Genomic DNA, 25,038 nt, shown 5'->3' with positions numbered 1-25,038 from the left:
TGAAAATCTTGGCTGTAGGACTTAAGAGATATATCTGCTAATTTATATTCTAGTAGCATTGCTCTGATTGACGTGTGTGGTGGTTATGTTTATTAGTTTACTACTCTTGTAAGTCTAGTGGTGAGAACATGGAATTATGGATGTTTTCACTGGCATCAATATTCGTAGTAGTTACCAGCAAAGATCTCCAGATGGGAAGCTGTACCACAAACAGTGGGAGAATAGGAAGATCTAGAGAAGAAAAAGATGGCAGTTCCTCCTTGTGTTTAAGTACGTTTTGCTTTTTGTGCTCGTGATTTAACAGATGTCGTCTTCTTTATGCAGGGCTATAATTGAAGTACAAGATGGCAAGAACCAGCCACAGCAACTATGTCCTTCAGCAGCTAAACAACCAAAGAGAGTGGGGCTTTCTGTGCGACTGCTGTATCGCTATCGATGATATTTACTTTCAAGCACATAAAGCAGTTCTTGCTGCATGCAGCTCCTATTTTAGGATGTTTTTTATGAACCATCAACACACTACAGCCCAGCTGAATCTAAGCAACATGAAGATTAGCGCTGAATGCTTTGATCTTATTTTACAGTTCATGTATTTAGGAAAAATTATGACAGCCCCTGCCAATTTTGAGCAATTTAAAGTGGCCATGAACTATTTACAGCTATATAACGTACCTGAATGTCTAGAAGATATACAGGACACAGACTCATCTAGTTTAAAATGTTCATCTTCTGCTTCTAGCACCCAGAATAGTAAAATGATATTTGGCGTGAGAATGTATGAAGACACACTTGCTAGAAATGGCAGCGAAGCAAACAGGTGGGGCATGGAGCCGCCAAGTTCAACAGTAAATACATCCCATAACAAAGAGGCTGATGAAGAAGCTTTGCAGCTAAGCAGCTTCCCCGAACAACTGTTTGATGTCTGCAAAAAAAACACCACGTCCAAATTCTCTCACACGAAAGAGCGCGTGTCGCACTCACGCCGTTTTGGAAGAAGCTTCACCTGCGACAGCTGCGGGTTTAGTTTCAGCTGCGAAAAGCTACTGGATGAGCACGTGTTAACGTGCACTAACAGGCATTCCTACCAAAGTGCCAGGTACTACAGTGCTGAAAAAATAGACTTTAACGAAAAGGACTCTACTTCTAAAATAATCTCCACGCAAACAGAAAAATACAAGGGGGACTCGAACCAAGCTGCGGAGGATTCTTCATCTCCCGTGTCAAACATCACAAGCAGAAAAAGCAGCACAGTTGCCTCCGAGACATCAGGTGAAGAAGGAAGTAGAGCCTCTGAGAGGAAGAGGATTATCATCAAGATGGAACCAGAGGACAATCCTGTAGACGAGCTGAAGGATTTTAATATTAAGGTGGCTGATAAAGACTGCAATGAGTCCTCCGAGAATGACGACCTAGATGATGAACAGGAAGAGCCGCTTTACAGATACTATGTTGAGGAAGAGATCAGAGAGAAGAGAAATGCTCGGAAGACTTTAAAACCTCATTTATCTATGGACGAGGATGAAAGGAAGTGTTTGAAAAGTCCGCGGCACCTCAGCAGGAAGGCTCCTTCAGTGAAGGAAGACGTGGAGAACGCTCCCTGTGAACTTTGTGGGCTAACAATCACCGAGGAAGATTTGTCCTCTCATTATTTATCCAAACACATAGAAAATATATGTGCATGCGGCAAGTGTGGTCAAATACTGGTCAAAGGCAAGCAGTTACAGGATCATGCACAGACCTGTGGAGAACCCCAGGATCTGACCATGAACGGTATCAGAAATTCTGAGGAGAAAATGGACTTAGAAGAAAACCCTGAGGAGCAGTCGGAAATAAGGGACATGATGTTTGCAGAGATGCTAGAGGACTTCAGGGACAGTCACTTCCAAATGAACAGCCTTCAAAAAAAACAGTTATACAAGCATTCTGCCTGTCCTTTCCGATGCCCTAATTGCGGTCAGCGTTTTGAAACTGAAAACCTAGTGGTTGAACATATGTCGAACTGCCTGGAGCAAGATCTGTTCAAGAACTCCATGATGGAAGAGAACGAGAGGGATCACAGACGTAAGCATTTCTGCAATCTTTGTGGGAAAGGATTTTATCAGCGTTGCCACTTGCGGGAACACTATACCGTTCATACCAAGGAAAAACAGTTTGTTTGTCAGACATGTGGGAAGCAGTTCTTAAGAGAGCGCCAGTTGCGGCTCCACAATGATATGCACAAAGGCATGGCCAGGTATGTCTGTTCCATTTGTGATCAAGGAAACTTCCGAAAACATGACCATGTACGGCATATGATATCTCACTTATCAGCTGGAGAGACTATATGCCAGGTCTGCTTTCAGATATTCCCAAATAATGAGCAACTGGAGCAGCACATGGATGTTCATCTGTATACATGTGGAGTATGTGGAGCAAAATTTAATTTGAGGAAAGATATGAGATCTCACTATAATGCCAAGCATTTGAAAAGAACGTAAGCCTAAACATACTGTTAAAGCATTAAGTTGGCAGCAGAGAGAACACCAAAGCAAGGCATACAGTATAGTAGACAAAACTTGAGAAAAAAAAAAATTTGAAAATAAGTATCTTTTTTATTATTTTTTTTAAGCCCTCCTAACCATAGGTGTCTATTTAGGCTCATTAAGTATATAGCTTTGAAAAGCATCATGTGTTTAATTATTACATTTTCACTGTTTCCTAATATCAGTTTCTGTTCTTAATTTTATTGTTTTACTAAGTAGATATACAAATCATTATTTTTAAACTGTAGATTAAAAGCACAATGTTACCCCTTCACTGACTGCTATTAAACAGTTCTCGGATCCATGTCCGTAAGATGAGTGCTTTAATATTTCCATGTGTTGTTTCTTCATGTGAAAATTTTAGATCACAGTAATTAACGTGCGAGAGCATAATTGTTCATAATCCCCAAATTAATTTTCAAAATGAAAAAAAAACACATCAATGCCAAGAAATAATCCTTTGCTCTCTGACTCTGCTGTAAGGGCAGAGCTGGCTCTCCTGGTCCTCTGCTTCTTGGCTTTCTTGGAATGTAGGCTCAGTTAAACCTTGCAGACTTGGACTGGTGTGCGCAAAGGGAAAGGAAGTTAATGACTGTCGGATAACCGAGGAGTTCCTAGCAGAGCGGTCGTTTTCCAGACTCAAAGTCCTAGCAGAACTGTACACATGGCATTGGCCTTTGTTTTCTCTCTGTACCTACGTGGGTATATATAACCTGCCTATCCGAATATTCAAGGGAAGAGTGGCTGTGGTGGATTGCTAGGAATGCAGAACAGCGATGTGTTGAAGACTGCATTTCTCAGCCTAGCTGTAAATAGTGCCTTGCTGCTTGTGTTGGAAAGTTAGAAGTGGGATGGATGTGAAGATAGTCCCATTGCTTGGGCTGGGAGGGGAAGGGGAAGTGATGCTCATGTGAGCCTTAGGTTTTTTGTTTCTTGCTTTTATGATACTTTCTGAATGTTCTGTTTTTCAACCAGAATATAACAAGAAAAGACTGCAGAGTTTGCTTAATAAATGTAAAGACATTTTATGCCTTTTAAGATTCCTTTCTGATTCTAGTATAGCCCTAATCTGTGTAGCTTGTCTCTGAATTTAATTCAACTTAAAAATCCTACTACGTATCAGCTGACGTCAATTCAGCGAGGCAGTTTGGCCTTTGCGAGAAGGACCGGCTTTGACTCGTAGGCACCAGCTGTCTAAACGTTTGCTAAGTGTGTGATTTTTAATGGGAGGAGAAAAGGATCCTAATATGTAACGGTGGAGGAACTATTAAAAATAAACCCCAGCAGTGCTTTCTCCCAGCAGATCTCACTTCAGCAATGAGGGTCGTGATGCTGTTTCCCACTGAGCTGTGGAGGGAGGAAAGCAATTTAGGTCATCAATTAAGGCAGTTGAACTAGATGATTGTCGTAGGTCCCTTCCAGCTGAAATACTCTGTTCTGTCACCTTGTGTGCCTGTGGTGGGGTTGAGAATAGGAGCCAGGAGCTGAGGGTGTAGTCCAGGGCTTTCGCCCACTTGTTGCTGTTGGAGTTGAGTTTTGATCCCTTGTTTTTTGGGGATTCCGAGGGGTGTTGAGCTTCAGCGTTAGACTATTTAGAGAAATTAATACAGTTGAGAATCTTCACTATATGTAAATTAGTATGAGTTCCCTTGCATTTATTCGGTTTTAAATGTGCATTAGAATTTCTCTTAGATGGTAGACGTGTGTGTTTCTGCCGTGATGCAGAAGGACCTCCCACCAGGTGTGAGTCCTGAGCCAGCAGCTGGCTCCCCGGGCACTGGCTGCTTCGGATGCAGTTTGGGCCTTCAGCATTTTCCTGTAACTGCTCAGTCCTGTGTTTTCTTGTATGATGCTGAAGCCAACCAAATCCTGAATAACACTGGGGCCAAGACGACCACAGACGTGAATGCACTGCAGCATTTCAGTTAATTCAGAGCTTCCTCCTTCTAGGATTTATTCCACATTCCCATCCCAACCAAGACTGAAACTGAGTGTGCAAGAGTTCAAAGAATAAGCGAGATGGGTATTTTAGCACCTTTTAGCATTGGAATCAGTATGAAGGTGATTATAAGACTCTTGAAAAGACAAAATATTTAACTATAATGATGATCTCAGAGATGAAGTAGTTTGTCAGGTGCTGTAGTGGAAGAGTTGGGGGGGTTAATACACTGCACGCAGCAATTCTCTGCCATGCAGGTTATCTCTTATGGTATCAGCTATAGCTGGACTGGGAAAAGCAGCCAAGGGAAGCAAGAGAACTAGTGTGCTGGGGGAGCTGGCAGAAGAGTCTTGTGGCGCTGGGGAGCAGGAAGGCTGAGTGGGAGAGGAGGGATGGACAATGGCTGGGAGGGCAGAATTGGAGCTGTGCAGTAGGAAGCAAATCCCAGAAGTGGCATGGAGGAGCGGCTGGAGGAGTGTATAAAATGTCCTGTAGATGCCTGTGAGACCAGAGCGAGAATGACTCAGCTTGGCTGGGAGAGCCATCAGCCCGGGTGATGAGCTCACTACAGCACAAACTCGGAGCACGGACTGCGTACCAAGTACAGCCAGCTCCTTTGCTGGAAGGACTGCAGTGGCACAGCACAGCCTAGATTAAAGACCTTGTTGAAAAGGAGGAGGTGACCTCTGCAAACTAAGAGATCATTCCTGAATACAGTGAAGGGCTAAGAGTGATTTATAGGAGACTCCTGCTCCGGGTCAGGAGCCCTCGTTTACAATGTATTGGTCTGAACTTGACCCAGAAACGTTTCACAGAAAAGTTACTTCCTAGTGTAAGTAGGCCTGCCAACTGCAGAAGTTAAATGGAGGAACTGGGAATGATATGTGGACTATCTAACTTTATAAAGCACCCTGGAATACCTTTATTTTCAATTATAAGCCATGTTGTAGTAGCCTTTCAAAGGAAAGCTTACTAAAGCTTTCCAACTGAACTTGAATTAATGTTTTTTTCCTGTTCTTGTAAAACAAAACCCAGTGTCTAGGAGTTCACATGTATGAATGTCCAGACTAAGGCTCCAAAAGAGCATGAATTGCACTGCAGGAGAGCTTGAAAGTGGATCTACTTGTGTGTAGGCAGAGAAAACCAGAATGACTGCAGTAGCGTGAAAAGTGATCAAGGGATGTATAGGAGAACAAATCACAGGTGCTAAGGCACAAATAAGACAGCCTGGCTTGCAAGTAGGTGGGGAGTTCATGGTGACGTGTAAAAGTGTGGGACGATTGAAGAAAAGGTGTGGAGTGACGAGGAATTTGTCTGCTGTGAACAGGGAGAAGGGGTGGGTGCTGAGGCAGCCTGGGGCTGGTCACTCCTGGGGACAGGGGTGCTCTCCCCAGAATGGGACAACATCCACAGGAGAGTGAAATGATGGTGTTTCAGTGCTCCTACCATGATAAATTTACCACGGAGATAGAACGAAAGCAGACAAAAAAAAAAAATAAATTGCAGTTAACGATATCCTGGAAGTCTTCCTGTTTCTTGAAAGACAGTGAAGGGGAAGGAAAAATAGTTCATTTAGAATTCTGTTTCCTCTAACAAATTTGTACCTCTTGGTCATCATCATATACTTCCTTTGCATCTCCTTACTGCACTATGTGGACTTAGAGTTTAAAAGCACTGAAGGATCTTTGAGAGTGGAGGTGTAAGCGTATCACATTGCACAAGGTGTAGCCAGGAAGAAGACGACTTGCTGGATGTTCTGATTTACATTTTTAAGTGTTCTGCTATTCTTATTTTTGGGGATCTCTCTCTGTTCTGTTGTTTTCCTTATTTTGGCAGTGGAGTGGGTTGCGACCCTGAAAATAATTTATAACTAGTCAGCCTAGGTCTTAGCTTTCAGGATTTACTGGAAGTTAGAAAGAGGGAATTCATGAAGACATGGAATGAGCTTTAAAATACCACAAAATCTGTTGAGCTCCTTTATCAGTTTCAGAAAAGAAGTTTCAAATGTTAAAAAAAAAAATGTGTGTATATATATTTATATATACTTGTAAATGCTTATTGGCAACTTACTAATTCAAAGAGTATTTATATTTGTGTATAACGATATTTGTAGCAAACAGATCTATGGAGAAATCTTGATTTGAATAGATTACAATGTCACAGAATTCTAAGAATTTATGCTTTTGTTAGGGGACTTCTCTATTTAATATTTTCAGTTAATGGAGAAAATACAATTCAGCATATTTTTTTTATTAAAAGCTGAAGACAGAAAATGTACTGCCCTGGAGAATATATTAAAAATACATTGTTATAAAAGTGAATACTTTGACTACACTATTGTATTTGAACACACTTGTGCTAAACCATCAAGAGTATCTCAGCTATCGGCGAGGATGTGAGTTTGCTCCTGAAGGCAGTGCCACCTTGAGCCCTGGAGCCCCTTCCTCGTTCCCACCTAGTTTCAGCTCTCATATCCCATGTGTGCCACCCTCTCCTTTGTCAAAAAGCACATATTTATGTAGCTTCACAATGAACTGAATCAAACAACGGGCTTTTTTGTATTCCCTGTGGGGCTCTTTTTCAGCTGGAGCAGTTCCCCACTGTGCTTCCCGCTCCAGCTCTATGTCAGATCTTGTGTGAGCACAATAGAAGGGGTGGCACGAGGGGAGGGGGCCCGTTTGCTTAAATGAGCTGTGCCAGAACTCAAAGTATATCCCAAGCTTAACTCAGTCTCTGTCTCCCCCAAGCATCCTCATGGAAGCTGAACTCTGAAATTCATCTCCCATTTCCTGATAAGGAAAAAAGGCAGCCTAGCCTCTTAAATACAAATGAGACACATCTATGCTCTCTGCCCTCTTTGTAGGAACTGGAAACCTTCCCGCGTTCAGCTCACCCCTCAGATACGCTCTGCTCTGGAGCTTTCTTAGTCTTTCTTGCAACAGGCTGTGTAGCTCTCCAGACCACTGGGTTCATGTAGTTGGCCTGGCCCAAGGCCAGGAACGAGCTGGGCCCCTTATCCAGCCGAACTTGAGGAACGGCTCCCACCTTCCTCTGGTCTTTGTGCCCTCCAGCTGTGGGCCCGGCTGCAGCTGTGCTGCCCGCGTGCTCAGCAGCTGGGCCCGCGCTTTCCTGCTGCCCCGTGCCCCTCACCGCTCACAATGTATGCTTTTCTGTGCGTTGTGATAATGGGAGACAGTTGTCTCATTTTGGTCTAATATTGAAAGCTTGGGATAATTCCTTGCGTAAGTTAAGGAGATGGTGGCATTATCTTTTGCTATCCCTGTGTGCCTGCTTCTGACTTTTTAAGTGATTCCTAATCTGAAAGAGTTAAAAATCAGATATTCTGATTTCCCTTATTCTCAGTTGGTTTGATGCTTGTCACAGACTTAAAGACCTACAAGACGAAGCGTGACTAATTTGACTTTATGAAAGTCTGCTGAAGGCTAGAGATGGGGAGCATGTTTTTAAAAACTGACATTTCTGTAGATCTCGGCTATAAACCAATTTTTTTTCTGTTTTCTTCCAACTTCCAAGAAACTCCTGTAATATTGCTCTGCAACATATTCTTGAGAGGTGTTAGTAGACTGATATTTTGAAGGGGCAAGATGGCAAAAAACAGGACACATTTTATAAATTCAGCATCTTCTGCCACTTTTACAGTCAGTTCTACAATTCTGGAATTAATTGTGGTTTTATTTTATTTTTTCATGCAGAAAGACAAATCTTAATTTGTTACAGGGCAACAGAGCTTATGAGTCAGGAGTCAGTTCATCATGCTTATAAGCGTTCAGCCCTGAAACAGACAGCCCGTGTTCCTTTTCATGTACTCGAATGAGCAGTGCCAACTTTACAACAGAAATGCCGTCGGATCTTTCTTTGGGTCATTTTTTCCCTCAAATGTCTTGTAAGGGTTTTTTTTTATTTAAGTCATAGGAAAACAATATTGTGCGTCATGCTTTCAGAGAAATTGAGTAATTTATGCACATTCCCTATATAAAAGTAGTTGAAATTATGTTTTTAAAGTTTCCCATTAATGTGTTCAAGGGAACATAATAAAATTATGAGATGAGAAATCAGCAGATAGTCCAAGGCCAGATTTTGACTGTCTGTTTTGCATAGCTAGCGTGGCACTCCTCACCCCAAGAACCTAGGATTTCAGAAGTGGTCAGTATTTTTGATTCTCTTGCAAGAAAACAAAGAGTTTTAATCCTTTCCAGTGCCTCTGGTATACTAAAACTATAGTAAATCTTCCTGCAGCTACAACCACAAAAATAATGCTGCATCTAGCGTTTCCTGTGGGAGAAAAAAAAATTTAGCCCTGTCAGAGCTGTTGAAGAACTTCCCTCTCTGACAAAGTCCTGATGCTGCTGTTGTTTTCACTTGAACTCAACTGTGATTTGCATCAATGAGATTTTGGGATACTTTTTTCTTTTTGGTTGCAAGTAAGAGATGATCTCTGATAAGTATGTCTTGAGGTTCTGTAAGCATCCGGAGACTCCTGACAGGGAATGAGAAGAGAGCATTCCCTAAAGGCCTCCAGATCCTGGAAGCTGTGTGGATTGTGGAAAAGTCACTGGAAATCAGGACTGTCTGCAAATCCTTGGTTTCTCAACCTGTCTGTCGGGCAGAGTGCCACCACTGTCAGCAGTTGCCAAGGTCTCTGCAGCAGCAGTGTTGCCGATGTGGAAAATGCAAAATTCAGTCTTTTCCCTTCTTGTCTCCCCCATGTTCCCTGATGACAAGGTTGCTATTTTAAAAACTCATCCTTTTGGCTCCTCTGTTTGCCTTCTGTTTTTTGAAGTGGGAAGATGTGTTTTCCTCCTGTTTTAAAGCAATGACCAGGGCTAAGAACTTGCCTTTTAATAGTTCTCACATGTTCAGTTGAACCTACACAACTCAGTAATACCTATTCTCTCCTTTTTTAGGTAACCATCCCACAACATTGGGTATGGTCACCAGAGGGACTTCTGCTTCTGACTCCCCAGCAAATGAATGGGAGAAATAATATAATGTCCTTCTCTCCATGGCAAAAACCCCAAGACCATGAAAGTTTGTGGAAATGCAGATATGCTGGCTAAAAATACTTTGCTGAATACCATAGATTACTTTTGGTTTTGGCAATAGATACACCAGACTTCTGGTATCTGTTACGCTCCTTCCTTTTACACAAGTCATCATTAGAGCATTTATTCAGGATGCTAAAGATGGTGCCTCTGTTTCCTCCCTGCTTATGGGGTTCCTACTGGTACCTACTGATAGAGGGTCCCAACTACCAAACTACTGAGGTTCTGGTTTCTAGAATAATCATTGGCTATTTAATTATTTATACAAAGTGGAAGCATTTTAAGAGATGAAAACTAGAATTTCGCTCCTTCAGGAAAAGCATAGATACAGTAGTGTTGCAGAAGGAGGAATTGCAGGGTAGGATCGCTTGGAACTGATGAAGAAATTCTCTTAGTGTGCCACTCGGCCCAGGAGAGAGCTCGGATCTCTGACCTGCATTGCTATCAGGTGGATTAATTTGTGTACACTTACATATGCTGTAAAACATGATATGGGCACAGTCAGCATGCCTGGAAGTATGAGGATTAGCCCCACCTAGTCTGCTTTCAGATGAGGTTGTGTTGCACTTAGATTTTACTGGCTGGTGTTAACATGGTCACATCTGCCAGAAAAGACAGAGATCCTGATGAACAGTAACTTAAAAACTGAAAAATAAGTCAATTAAGACACAAGAAACCTTACAGTAATTGTTGCAGTTCTTTCAGCCTTAGTTTGATGTGCAAATAAAGAGTTAAATAGTTTAAAGGCAGTTTCCTTTGGAGAATGTTTATTTGATCAAGTTCAGTGTGGCTTAGACCCCAAATAGAAATACTAGCTTCAAACAGAGCACTACTATGAAAGTAGGAATAGCCTGTGGCCTTCCAGACCTCACAAACTGTGTTGGTTTGTTGCACAGAGTCAAAACACAGATGGCCCTTAAAACACATACACATTAACTCAGTGTATTTCGTACACCACCAGTTTTTATCTCAAATCTGCTTCTCTGCCCAGTCATTGGGGCTGTGCCGAAGTCGAGATCCTGGATGAACTATAGACTTCTCAGTAAAAAGCGTATACGGTATGATGGGACCATCCAAGCTATGTAGATCATTAGAGAACAAGGTTTGAGTGCTACTGCTCCTGTTAAGTAAGCTCGAAGTACTGCATCCTTTGGATTTTGGAACACTGCTTATCTTTGCATCTGGAGTCTCTTTACGTTGCAGAAAGCAGGGTGAGGAAGAACCCAGCAGGTGCTTCTCTTTTAAATGGAGGCCAGAAGATCTTGTTAGCTGGCCGGGTGTTCGTTTCGTGTTTTTTCAGGTCCTTAGCTGGCTAAATCTTCAGACTTCTAATAAATGTACTAAGCATTAAAATGTATTAATACATGATGAGATAATACCAAGTTCATCCACTTCATGTAACAGTCAAACCCATTCAGATGCTATTAGTACTGGAACCTGGTGTCAAGCCAAATCTGGAGCGTTATCTTTGATCTATCTCCAGATCTTCGTTTTATTTGTAAACATCCAGCTAATGACAGACTTCCTCTGACTTTTATGAAGTGGAAGAAACTGCATCCTTTGTAATATCTCTGAAGTGCTTCAGCTTTGCAGATGGTCGCGGCAGGGAGGTGTGAGCCCCATCTGGTGGTTAACGGGAAACGTGCATAGTTCTGTTTAAAAAGTGCAAACGTTCCTCCAGTTGAGGAGAGTTTACTGTGTGAAGAGTGAAGCAGATCTTCTTGCAGCTGTACGTTCCTAAAACAACTTCTGTTTTTAGAGTAGCTAGAGGATTTTAGAGGCTGGGAGGAGGGTGCAAGGTTTTACCTCTGATCTAGCTTACCGTGGGCTAAAGCTATTACCAATGCCAGCAGTTCTCTGATGTTCACAGTTCTGTATGTACACCACACCACAGTTGGCACTGGTTAACAGTGTTTTTGCAGTCTCATCGGAAAAAATGTAATGTAGTATTCCCAGGCAACCCACCTTCCCACACTCAGAGGTGGTCCCACACAGCACAGTCGGTGTAGTTGAGGGTGGTGGTGTAAAGAAGCTCAGTCATGCCGCGTGAGCGGTGTGGGATCTGCAAGTAACAGGAGTCTTGGACTGTAAAACGCAGGCTGGCATCTTAATAAACAGCGATGTCAAACACTGATGTTGCCTGGAGAAAAACAGCCTTCACATGCATGCTGTAGTTAGAATGCTTTTTCTTCTCCCTTGTTAGTTTACAAACAAAAAAAAAGGCGTTTCCTGACCTTTGAGCTAGTCAGGTAGCAGTTACTTTGAGATAAGAGCATCAGTCCAGTGAATTCCCCTCCAAGATCCACGAGTGTTTTAGGTAGACACATGGACTTGCTGCCAGAACCAGCAGTACTTTGAAGCTAGCAGTTTGCCCAAGACCTGCTTCCCCATGTTCACACTGGCCTCCTGGCATGAAACAAAAGCTGTTTGTCCCAGACTGCTTGTTTGCCCACCATCAAGTATGTGACGTGGCACAGAGGGCAGATACAATAGACGAACAATTCTGGGCCTGGCACACGCTGTGAGGGCCTGGCCACATGTCACATGGGGCATCCTGTAATGCTCACTGAAGTGTGGAGCAGCGCTCTCAGGGCTTTCCTGTCAAAGGTGTGCCAGGAAATTCAGCCCTGAGCTGGCCTTGAGGACCCTCTAGCAGGTAAGTAATGCAGACAGCTGATAAACCTGGCTTCACATGCAGCCTTGAAGCCTTTCTTGCTCTGCAATGTAGGCACAGCTGTTTGGTCCAGGGCTGCCATAGTGTACATAGCAACATCAAGTGTAAATGTGTAAATCGGCCAGAAGTGGGACAATCATATACTTTGTACAATGTGATTTACATACCCCGAGAAAGAAGTCAGTGTACCAAGAAAAAAGCCCCTGAGTATTGTCTTTAAAAGTTACATCCACATGTTTCCAATTTCTTGACTGTTCGTGTCAGATACAAAGCTGCTCATATTTTTAATAAATTAGTTTTTTCGAAAGAGACTTAAAGGAATTGTAAATATTTATGTAATGTATCTGCATTTAACTTAAAATAAGAATTTGGCGTGGAGAGTTAAGTAAATCTGTAAGTTACCTCTGAGTTAGTCAGGGAAAAAACAAAACAAAACAAAATGAAACAGAGGCAATATGAAGCATTAATAAGTATTCCAGGGTGGGGGTGTTCCAAGCTATGAGAAGTCCAGGCTGAGGGGAAATAATACTCGTGCAGTTTTTGAGCATCCACTAAGCCAAGCCATAAACCACTGCTGGAAAGTAACACAGAGTATCAAAAATAACTTCTGGGAAGCTTGGGAAGTGAAGCTTTTATTCAGCAAATCTTTAGCTGTTTTGAAAATGGAAGGCAAAGGAGAAAGAAACAAACAAAAGTTTCTGAAACAAGATGAAAACATTGTTTAAGGTTAAGTTGTGTTTTGGTGGGGTAGGGGTTGAAGGAAATGAACTGTATGGCTTTTAAACAGAGTTCCTGACTGTGGTGGGTGCTCTGAATATAACTGAAGGATGGATATTTAAAGCAAAACCACACCATAGTGAGGTGGGAGGGACCACATCATGCTCGCAAATATAGTACTGCAGTGTGGGCTTCTGACTTTTAATATTTTTCTTGCATTTCTTTTCTGCATGGCAGTAGTGAAATAGGGACTTCTAAGCTTCTGAACAACTGAGAGAACCAGGTTTGAAGAAGACATGAGGAACAACTGGTCGGCAAAAGATTTCATAAAAACTCAGAACTGCGTGTGCCAGATCTGAATTGGCACCACCTTTGCTTTTTTCACATACTGCAGCAGTCGCAAAAGGCATCAAAGCAATCAAATTAGAACATGCAGTAAAAGCCGTTTTGGACTCCTCTCTGTTTTATAAAACTTGCTTTCTTGTGACTATTATTTACACCTGTTAAAAACAAACTTGAAGTCTCCTTTCACGGAGCAGACAGCCAGCCGAAAGAGGCAGATGCCAGGTGTTAAGGGCTGCACTGAAATGAGTTTGCAGAATTTGCTATTCATGTGCTGGAGTGCTACTTTTCTGAAATGAGGCTTATTAGAGTTTCTGTCAAAAACTGTTTAGATTTTTTAGTTCAAACATTAGAAGTGTATACTTGTGAACTAAAACTTACGTCTTCTCAGACAGTTACAATGATAAACTATCAAATGTTAAAAAAGAGGGAGGGAAAATAAAGAGTACAAGGTGAAAAAAAATCTTAAAAACTGAGGACAGAGGGTCCTTGAGGAAGGACAGGATGGTGAGAAAGATCCAGCTGACCTGATTCCCTCTGCTGCCATGATCATCATTTGCAAGCTGAAGAGGACCTTCCATGGAGCACAGTGCTTGTATGTGGAGAATAAAGAAATAGTGCTCTGGTTTTATTACAAGAATGGTGAAAAATTTTGACCAACAAGGAGAGGAGTAAATGTGAAATAATCTTCACAGGGCACAGGGTGCACCTTGCTCTGGATCTAAACCTTGCAAAAGCTGGCTTGAAGAGAAGAATCAGGCATTCATGTTCAGATTTGAGCATTTTAAGAATCCTAACGTTTCCAGCTAAATTAATGGGAGAAAAAAAAAAAAACTAACCAGAAACAAGGCAGTAAATATTTCAAATAGGGCCAGCATTAATTTCTTTTGCTTCTCCCAGACAACAGTGGATCAGATTGAGACGTGTAAGCAGACTAAACATGCTGATCTATATTCTGTGGTAGTTACACACCTTACTAATTCTACTCATGACTATAAAAGGATGTTTCATTGTTCAGTATTATTGTTATCTCAAGAAGAGTCTGTCTATAATTTACTATATAATCGGCATTATTTTCATTACTGTTGTTATGAAGTGTGTAAAATATTGTCTGTATTGCAGCTTGTATAGGGCATGTGTCTGTGCTTGCTTTACCCTTTTCGAATTTATAAAGTTGCTATACAAATGCAAGAAAAGATGTTCAGATATCTTTGAATGTGGTTGCTTAATCTGATTATGTAGGCCCAAACATTTCAGAGTACAGATGTTGAGGGTATCGGCTCTATTAACACATAACACCTTAAACATTGATAAAGACATTTTAAAAGCCTTCGGAGCAGTATTGGAATGCTGACATGTCTGTCTCAGTGCCTGTGCTGGAGCAAAGAGGAAAACAGCGCGTATCTGGACAAAGCCAGGTACCATTGGGGACTCCTCAGAGAGAAGGCACAATATAGCTGGGATATCTTCCAGAAAATGGGATGTTCTTTCCATAGAGAACAGGAGGGACCTTCATGGTAGGACCACCACAAAGCAGAGGAGAGAAGGGAAATAAGTTTATAGCATCACCTAAAGACAGGCCTTCAATAGTACACCAAGTGTAGGACATCTGGAACAGGCTGTGACTGTTCTGTAACTAAGCAATTATTTGTAGTCTGTGTAGAGTATCAGTGGAGACATTCCAGGCTAGTTTTCATCATCTTTAAAGCTTATTCTGTGCTTCGATACAGTATTTTTAATAAAATATTCTTACAAATCTGCTTATTATTCTTATTTAATTTCATCTTATACCTGAGTTAATAACAGTCCCGGCAACAGAGTGAAGTTCCATTTACCACCTGCTTCATCTGCTCCTGTGTTTTTCCCACTCACCTGATAAGAATGACAAGGGGCAAAATGAGATGAGTAAAAATCAAATAATCATAGGAGCGAGAAAATAAGACAAATTTGTATCGCTGTTACAGTTCAATTGTTAGCAAAATTCTTCACGCTAAGTGTTTAGTGAATCTGAGAGATAATCACATTATATTGATCTGTGAGTATAAAGTATTGGTCTTTGTCTGTGTTTACACTACACCATTTCCCTTGTTTAAGAGTTACCATAATTTTCCAGCCTTACAGTTACTGCCAATAATTACAGGATGATGTTTAACCCCATTCACAGCAGTTCTAGGTAAAATTCTTTGTTTTCATTTATCCACCACCTGGACCATATAGAGTATCCTCTTAATATCTTCAAACAAGACCAAGCAGAGTTCAAGTACACCAGAAGATAAGGTTAGAATTCAAAATAATCCTGGCAAGGTACAGACATGATCTGAAAACGTAAGATGTTATTTAATAGGAACAAGTGCAAGCTGGAATCAGCTGTGCAAGTAAAAGAACCGCTGCTCCATGGTCCATTGAAAAGCATCTACGAGTTATTTTGGATCGAATTCTGGAAATGAGTCTGCAGCATCATGCTGTTGCAAACAAAGGTAAAAACTGGAATTTCTAAACTGGAGCATAATCTGCTCCTTCAGAACTGCTCAGGTGTGAGCTAGTAATGTCTCCAGTTTTGATCGTGGCATTTGAAAAGTAAGATGCAAGTCGTGTGCAGAGAGCCCAGGAGAAAGCAATGAGAATGTCCAGAAGCTGAGAAGACTTTGCTTTTGAGCACAGATTGAATGATTTTAGCTCATCTTACAGAAGAGATGGTAGAAGGGAAACATGATTTTCGTGTCTATAAAAGCTGGTTGCAAAGAAAAATGGAATAACATGTTTTCTCATATCCACACTCGATAGGAATAGAAGTAATTGCCTTAAATGTCAAGAAAGGAAATTTTGGTTAGACACAAAATTAGACTAAATGACCTACTGAGGTCCTTTTCTGATCTGATTCTATGATTGCTTGCAAACTACCTGCTTTAAAGTCCCTTATTTATTACTGTCAGTAGAGCTGGCACGGGCTGCAAGAAGAGGAGGCGGCAGTGATAGGAAAGCAAAGAACTGCTGACTGCCTGAAACGCACAGCACACCAGTTTATCTAGTTAGCACCAGTGATACTAACCTCAGCTTTTAATCATGCCTCAGCAAACTGTCAGAAGCCTATGTAAATAAATGCACTTTAAACCCACTTCATTATAAAATAATTATTCCTTGAAACATCGAGCATTAGTTTAATCAGTGTTGGCAATTTCCATGATTTTACTGAGTCTAATTAATCTGAGGCAGCCTGGTTTTAGTTGTGAGATCGTGTAATCAACTATTTATTAAAAAAAAATTAGCTCTGCAAATTACGTGGAAAATCCTAAAAGTGTAATCTGAACATATGCTAAAGATTAAAAAAAGCCAGAAGGTGAATAAAGCCACGTGTGTTTTTTACGTTCATAATTTTAAACTAAGTTTATAATTTTAGGAGATCTGACTCATGATTTTTGAACTTCTGGTTTGGCAATACCAAATTACTGTACCCTATATTCTGCTGTTCCAAGTATTTCCATACTACTGATCCTGCATTTGCGTAATTTGCCGAAAACACGTTATACTGATTTGTGGAACTTTATTTTGTTATTTACAAAAACAAAGGAACACTTATTTAAAAAAGATCATGTATTGTGGCTGGCTTTCAAATTAACAAAGAACATCTGTGTGCAAAAAGCGAGGCAGTTTATAAAAACAAAACACCACAAGAGAGTTACATAGTTTTCCCCCACACAGACTACGATTTTTAACACAACAGCACCTTGTCAGAAGAATCTATTGTCATTTCATACACTGGTAGTTCTTGTCTGAATTCCAATTACTAGACATATATTTGCAAATACAAACGAGATGAAGAATTTCAGTGATGAAAGGGTATTATGAAAAAGTATTATTCGTTCTTAGAATAGCTGTTGCTTAGACTTTTCTGAACTAATTGCTGTATTATAAAATAATTTCATTTACCCTCACTAATACAATCTGATTTATGCAGTTTTCTGGATAGTTTTACTAGCAACATGGATACGAGGGAAACGGATACCAGAATTTAAGGTCTAAGGCCTTCTGATCATCAAACCTGAACAGATCATTGCATTTCAACTTTATCATTTCAGTGATCCAAGCGGCTGATGTCTGATTGAACTGTAACGTGTTCACTCCTATTTTTATACTACATTGCCTTATGAAATATGTGGGGAAGAAAATCTTCCTTTTATCGAGGTAAAGATGAGGATTGAGTTGTCAGATCTGCCCCAGGTACTGAGCTCTTGCTTCACTGAAGAAATCTAAATATCATCTTCAGCTCTGGCTGGGTGGTGTCATGGAGAATAGCCTGCAGCATATTACATAACGCTGCCAAACAGGAGACATGGGTACGTTATCGATCCTAAACACACATAAATGGATCAGAAAAAGGCCTCCTGCTTCCAGAGGTGCTGACTTACTGTTCTGGAAGTTACTATGAAAATATGGCTTACAGATTCAGGATGGGGGAATAACAGCAAATGTTTTGTCAAAGGGAATATCAGACATGTGCCGAAGCCCTCACCGTACAGCTCACTCTTTAATTTCTGAACCAGTCTGTTTGGCTCACCTATAACATATGAGGCAACATAAAAGAAAATCATGTGGCTCTTCTCATATGAGAGGATGACTGCATAGATGAGTTGGTTCACAAATTGAGCTGCAAGTCTTGGAGAACTGCTGACAAAAAGCAGGCTTGTAATAGCTCTGCTGAGAAGAGAGAGTAAGTCTAACGAGGTTTTAGAGGTTGCTTCCTCTAGTTAGACTGGACGTTCTCCAAGGACATCGGTAAGAGATGAGAAGTGATGGCAAAAATATCACGTGAACTTCTGATTAGGAGCCAAAGCTTAAAAAGCGGCTCAGACCTATAGGTATTGCTGTACAAGAAGAAAACAGCACCTGCGTGCTCAGCTGGAAAATAAATACTTCTGCAACAGGCTAAATGAAACACTTGGTAGCTTGAGTCTACAGATCTTTTGATTTTTCCTGAGAATGGCCACGTGTGTGTCATCTACACCATTAGCATTAAAATGGTATGCTCACACACTTCTCCGAGATCTTCTCCCTAAATTCACTATAGCAAAACAACAGTTCAAATGATGAAATAAATAGGGCTGAGGGAGTACTGTCAGGGTAAGCAGTAATCCAGTCAGTGCAAACACCTCTTTAGCAGGTTATCAGCACATCTGGGTATCAGCACAAAGATACCAGGGCCTTCCTAGTTATTGGACCAAGGAAACCCTAAACAAGTTTTGTCTGGAGCTGTTGTGTGTATTTTGTGCCTGGGCTGATAAAACATATAGGTAAAAGCTTTGGGCCAAATTAATGAAATGTCACTTCTAAATCTGATAAAACCTGTTTGATTACAGCTACACTTAAATGAGATATCTAATTTTGCTGCAAAGACTGCTTATTGTGCTGATCAATATTGTGTTATTTCTTAGCCTGTTTGTTCTCTCCATCTCTTGTTTCTATACATACGTTTTTGAGGCAAGAATCCTCTTTTTACTCTGAAATAACAAGGGTCTGAGTTTATACTGCAGCTACAAAAACAGGGTTCTTGTGCATTGCTAGTGCTGCTGAGAGACAATACTCACAAGGATACAAATAATAAATAACATCATTTTTTCAGCTGAAAAAGGAATTTTATCACCTAACTCTCTTTGTATTGCTATAGCATTTCTCCCTGAATGAAGTAGCAGTGAATTACAGGAAGAGATAGTTCAGTGATGAATCAGTCACTGGTCTAACTACAAGAGAAACCGACACCCTTCCCATCACAGAAATATGCATACAGTATATACAGAGCAGCTCCTGTTGGAGGTAGGGAGCGCTGGTGGTTTCCATTTTCCATTGACTTCTTTTGGATTTCTCCAACGTCAGAACCCCTGTGAAAAAGGACCAGGATCTGTGGAAGAATAATAAGTTATATAAGCATGTGCAATATTTACTGTCAGAAATTGAAGGTCTTCCATCTCGAAACTACATACACAGATACTTGAGGCTTTGAGCAATGTGGTGGAGTGGAGGGTTTCCCTGCCCATGGCAGGGGGGTTGGAACTAGATGATGATCTTGGAGGTCCCTTCCAACCCTAACCATTCTATGATTCTATGATACTACATAAAAAAGGTGAAATCCTCATGTCTTGTAAAAAGGCTTTGAAAAATACACTAATTGAAACAAGGATGTTTTTGAACGGGAGTTAGGAGTATCTGTAATAACTGCATGAACACATCGTTCTAGGAAAAGCTGTAACATTTTCTCTGAGGGCTGCTCTAACGAGATGCTGAAGGCTGGGAACAGAATTAATGAAAGATGATTTAAGCACACAGCATATTTAATCCTACTCTCACGTAACACGTAAAGTCTATGGGCAGCAGAGTTCTAGCCGCACTTTTAAAGGAGGTATCCAAAAGGAGCTACTCGCTAAGCCTCCGAGGAAAAATGATCTCAGCGTGGTATTTTGCTCTCTTACTAGAACTGGAATATTTTGCAGTGTTTGTTTCAGAGTAAGGAAGAATAATTTGGAGGAACCACAGCAGATTTTCTTGTTTAACATATTTTCATCAAAGCACTTGCCTAGCTCCGAGTTAATAGCTTCGTAGCTTTTGCTAAATGTAGGCGTGACGACGTTTTTACATTAGCACAACAGACAAAAATTTGGAGGCGTTTCAAGAATGGTCACCACGCAGAAACACGCAGCAACAGGGCTCTCCAAAACCCCCCCAACTACTTCTCTCGGAGGGGAACAGCAGACGCCATTCCCTGCCTTCTGACACCGGGGCAGGCGACCTGCCGCCTGGGCGGCACCGACAGCAGCAGCGGGGACAAGAAGCTCCTGCGCTTCAGGGGCGCCGGCTGAGGGGAGAACCCGCCCGCGCTGCCGCCGACAGGGGCTGCGCGCCAGGACGGCTGTCCGCCCGCCAGCTTCAGCCAAAATAAGGCTGAAAACTGCCTCGGCCTTCGCTCGCCGCGGGGCTTTCCCTCTGCCACAGAGGGCGGGCGGCGGGAAGCCACTCGCCCTGCGGAGGGTTTTCCTCAGGCTAGCGGCACCGCAGCCCCGGCCGGGGGTCGCGGCAGAGGGAGGGGGCGGCTGTTTCGCCCTGACTGGACGGGGGAAGGCTGGAAAGGGGCGGGTGTGTGTGGGTGTGTGTGTGTGTGGGTTGACTCTCTGCCGCCTCGCGGCCAAATAAGGGTAAATTCCCCACCAGCTGGCAGCTGACTGGGAGATGACAACGCAGCGTCGGACTGAACCTTCAGGAATTACAAACACTGGCAGGCGAGCTGCGGGCGCGGCCCCGCTCCCCCCCTCACCCCCCGCGCCCCCGAAGACGGCTGCTCGCGCGCTACGCGCCGCCATGGCCGCGGGAGGGCGGGCGAGGGAGGAGCGATGGCCGCCCAGGCGGCCCGCCCCTCCTCTCGCCCCGCCCCGCGCTCGGCTCCCCTGTGCCCATTGGATAACGCTGACGTCAATCCTCAACCGTGCGCCCAACGTCCACTGGAACTTTCTAGCAGGGTTTCGGGGCGGGGGAGAGGCGAATGCGAAGCGCGAGTGGCGATTGGCGCAGGGCGGTGGCGCACGGACAAACCAGGAAGAAGTACGGTCCCGGCGGCCGAACAGTGGGGAGGGTTGGGCTGATGGGTGGGCGCCACGGTTCTGATTGGCCAGGAGGCCGGGGGCGGGTGCTCCTCGGCGACTCACGGACGCGATTGGCCAGTAGTGGGGAGCAGACGTCTAGATTGGCCAGCAGAGTTCTGGCAGGTTCCAGAAGACGGCTGAGCCGGCTATAAAGCGGGAGCCGACGGCGCAGTGACGGCACATCGCGCCGCGGACGGGAGCGGGAGCGAGATCTGGAGGCAGGAGACGCAGCCGGGAGCGAGTAGCTGATCGGAGGAACCCGTCATCATGTCTGGCAAAGGGCCGGCGATCGGCATCGACTTGGGCACGACGTACTCCTGCGTGGGTGTCTTCCAGCATGGCAAAGTGGAGATCATCGCCAACGACCAGGGCAACCGCACCACGCCCAGCTATGTGGCCTTCACTGATACCGAGCGCCTCATCGGTGACGCTGCCAAGAATCAGGTGGCTATGAACCCTACCAACACCATCTTCGATGCCAAGCGTCTCATCGGCCGCAAGTATGATGATCCCACGGTGCAGTCTGACATGAAGCACTGGCCCTTCCGTGTGGTGAACGAGGGTGGCAAGCCCAAGGTGCAGGTGGAGTACAAGGGTGAGATGAAGACCTTTTTCCCAGAGGAGATCAGCTCCATGGTCCTTACCAAGATGAAGGAGATTGCTGAGGCTTATCTGGGGCGCAAGGTGCAGAACGCTGTCATCACAGTGCCTGCTTACTTCAATGACTCCCAGCGCCAGGCCACCAAAGATGCTGGCACCATCACTGGCCTTAATGTGATGCGTATTATCAACGAGCCCACAGCAGCTGCTATAGCCTATGGCTTGGACAAGAAAGGTACCCGGGCTGGAGAGAAGAATGTGCTCATCTTTGACTTGGGAGGGGGCACTTTTGATGTGTCTATCCTTACCATTGAGGATGGTATCTTTGAGGTGAAGTCCACAGCTGGGGACACCCATCTGGGTGGGGAGGACTTTGACAACCGCATGGTGAACCATTTTGTGGAAGAATTCAAGCGTAAGCACAAGCGTGACATTGCTGGCAACAAGCGAGCGGTGAGGCGACTGCGTACGGCTTGTGAGAGGGCGAAGCGCACCCTCAGCTCTTCCACACAAGCTAGCATTGAGATTGACTCCCTCTACGAGGGCATTGACTTCTACACCTCCATTACTCGTGCCCGCTTCGAGGAGCTCAATGCTGATCTCTTCCGTGGCACCCTGGAGCCCGTGGAGAAGGCTCTGCGTGATGCCAAGCTAGACAAGGGCCAGATCCAGGAGATCGTGCTGGTGGGTGGCTCTACCCGTATCCCCAAGATCCAAAAGCTGCTACAGGACTTCTTCAATGGCAAAGAGCTCAACAAGAGCATCAACCCCGATGAGGCTGTTGCTTATGGTGCTGCTGTGCAAGCAGCTATCCTCATGGGAGACAAGTCTGAGAATGTGCAGGATCTGCTGCTGTTGGATGTCACCCCTCTGTCCCTGGGCATCGAGACAGCCGGTGGAGTGATGACTGCTCTCATCAAGCGCAACACCACCATTCCCACCAAACAAACTCAGACATTCACCACCTACTCAGACAACCAGAGCAGCGTCCTGGTCCAGGTGTATGAGGGTGAGAGGGCCATGACGAAAGACAACAACTTGCTGGGCAAGTTCGACCTAACGGGCATCCCCCCGGCTCCCCGCGGAGTCCCCCAGATTGAGGTCACTTTCGACATCGATGCCAATGGTATCCTGAACGTCAGCGCTGTAGACAAGAGCACGGGTAAGGAGAACAAGATCACCATCACCAATGACAAGGGTCGCCTTAGCAAGGATGACATTGACCGTATGGTGCAAGAAGCGGAGAAATACAAAGCAGAGGATGAAGCTAACCGAGATCGGGTGGCGGCCAAGAACTCCCTCGAGTCCTACACGTACAACATGAAGCAGACCGTGGAGGACGATAAACTGAAGGGAAAGATCAGTGACCAGGATAAGCAGAAAGTGCTCGACAAGTGCCGGGAGGTGGTCTCTTGGCTCGATCGCAACCAGATGGCTGAGAAGGAAGAGTACGAGCACAAGCAGAAAGAGCTGGAGAAACTCTGCAACCCCATCGTCACAAAATTGTACCAGGGAGCTGGAGGGGCCGGGTCAGGTGGCTCTGGTGGCCCAACCATCGAAGAAGTAGATTAAAGAGACTGAAGTATAGACTGGTTTATGGACAGTCACTCCATTCTTTGCTTTGTATTTTTTTTTCTAACGTTTAAGGAAAACCGTCCTTGCCGATAACAGAGTTTATTCTGTTGGGTGTGTATAAAGGCAGATCTGTCAGCTTGGTTTTGATAAAAGGGAAGGCACGTCCTGCTTTATAAGGTTAGTAATAGACAAGTTTTGTTAATTCGGATACAGCTGTCTGTACTCTGGATGTTTGTCTCTGTTCAAGTGTCTCTAGTTCTAAAGTAACCACTCGACTATTGCAGTTGACAAGTTCCAAGTTATGCATGAAAATCTTTATGGAAGATTTAAAAAAAAAAAATAATGCCAAATTCGGCTTCTGGAAGTTTTGGTAATAAATAAAACTTATTTAAAGCATAAACCTGTTCTCCTTCTTTCTGTGAAGGGGGCAGTGGGGGTGGGGGGGGGGGGTGTGTTGGTGGTGAGGAAGACCTTCCTGGCAGTGCCCGCGGCCGGCCGAGCTCTGCGCCGCGGGGCCGTGCCGGCCGAACCGGGAGACCCGGCTGCGGGAGAGGCGGCCCCGGAACGGCGGTTTGAGCAGAAAACGGGTAAGGCAGCCGCAGCGGGCTCCGTGTCGTAACGGGGCGGTGGGGCTCGGGGCGGCGGCTCGGCCGAGCGGACGAGTCGGCTTCCTCCGCGGGGGGGGGGGGGGCGGGCGGCTGTCGCAGACCCCGGCCGCCGGTCCCGGCGTGAGCGCGACCCCCCCGGCACCGCCACGGCGGGGAAAAGTTTCCCGAGTTGGGAGGGGTGGTTTCGGGCAGGAGCTGCTCTTTATCCGTAACTTGTAGCTGGGGCTGGAGCGCCCAGCCGCGCCGCTCCGGCAGTGGGAACGCGGAGCGGGTTGTCGCGTTCGTGTCACTGAAATAAAACAGCGGGGAAGGAGGAAAAACAGAAATAGCCCCGCTTGGCAGGCGCTGGGCTCGGTAAAACAGAGACCGGTTTGTGGCCAGCCAGATACATTGCTGAGTTATTCTTGCGTTGCTAGTGTGCGAGCTGAGCTTCCCGTGTTTTACTGAATGTGGCGTTTTTTCCCCTCCTAAGGCGATCGAAAGTACCGCGGCCGGGGGACCCCGGGAGCTGGGAATGCTGAGTGAGGAACCGGAATGCTGAACTGGATAGAACCGGCAAAATTAGTAGCAGTTAAACTTGTCTGGCCTTACTACAAACCGTCTCCAGAGCTCTTCATTTGTTCCAGAAGGCAAAAAACCGCGGTGTTTAGAGTCCGAGGAGCTGCGAATTAATTAGCTGTAATGGAGGAGCCTGATGACACGCACGTTTTAGACTGGCTTGTCCTTTAAGGGAAAAAACCGCCGAGCAGTGGGCAGCTGAAGGGAATCATCTGCCGTGTTTTTGTTTGGTTGCTCCTTAGTAAGAGGGAGTGTTGGCGTGCTGGGAAAGAAGGCAGGCACTGGCCTTGCTAAGCTGCAAAAAACTTTTAGACTGTGATTCCTTAAGATTGTAGGTAATGTGTGTATATATATATATAAAAAATTATAAAAAATATTTTTTGACGAGAGGGCAGACAAAAAGAAACTCGTTTAGTGTTTAATAATCAGTGGAGATGTAAGACTTCAGTTTACTGCGTGGCTTTCTCTTGGCTCGCCTGCCGGGGCACTGACTGTGGGTTTCTCTTGACTGGCTACAGAAAGGGGTTACAGTCACCATGGGGGAACGCCAGGCTGGTAAAAAGCTTGTTTGATCAGCTGCTGTCACAAATGATTTAAAACTGCTTCAAGTTTATTGAACCGTTCATTGGTACATGGCAGTGCCATCACAGGGAGACCTGAGAAATCAGTTACAGCGACTTCAGCACCTGCGGAGTGCTTCAGTGGAATCTGGAAAGGCTGTAATCAGGCTGGGTGCTTTTGGTGTTTATGTACACAGCATCTTCCTGGCAATTAGCTTCTTGATTTCCAGCCTGTAACGTATATAAGACCCCTGA

The 25,038-nt window shown here is 44.2% G+C and overlaps 2 protein-coding genes across 2 annotated transcripts; both read left to right on the top strand.

The window, feature by feature from the left end:
* Positions 1-344: 344 nt before the first annotated feature.
* Positions 345-2,477, top strand: ZBTB1 (zinc finger and BTB domain containing 1). The gene has a single exon (XM_009985072.2). It carries the CDS (start codon positions 345-347, stop codon positions 2,475-2,477), a length of 2,133 nt encoding a protein of 710 aa, XP_009983374.2.
* An 18,571-nt stretch (positions 2,478-21,048) lies between these two features.
* Positions 21,049-23,457, top strand: HSPA2 (heat shock protein family A (Hsp70) member 2). The gene has a single exon (XM_009977701.2). The coding sequence runs from the start codon at positions 21,150-21,152 to the stop codon at positions 23,052-23,054; it is 1,905 nt and encodes a 634-aa protein (XP_009976003.2). The 5' UTR covers positions 21,049-21,149; the 3' UTR covers positions 23,055-23,457.
* Positions 23,458-25,038: the final 1,581 nt, after the last annotated feature.

The sequence above is a fragment of the Tauraco erythrolophus genome, chromosome 6, assembly GCF_009769465.1.
Source record: "Tauraco erythrolophus isolate bTauEry1 chromosome 6, bTauEry1.pri, whole genome shotgun sequence".
Classification (NCBI taxonomy): domain Eukaryota; kingdom Metazoa; phylum Chordata; class Aves; order Musophagiformes; family Musophagidae; genus Tauraco; species Tauraco erythrolophus.
This window is presented reverse-complemented; position numbering and strand designations above follow the sequence as displayed.

Bases quoted from the DNA above. Each gene is read 5' to 3' on its own strand.
- ZBTB1 (XM_009985072.2), top strand. From the start codon at position 345: ATGGCAAGAACCAGCCACAGCAACTATGTCCTTCAGCAGCTAAACAAC.
- HSPA2 (XM_009977701.2), top strand. From the start codon at position 21,150: ATGTCTGGCAAAGGGCCGGCGATCGGCATCGACTTGGGCACGACGTAC.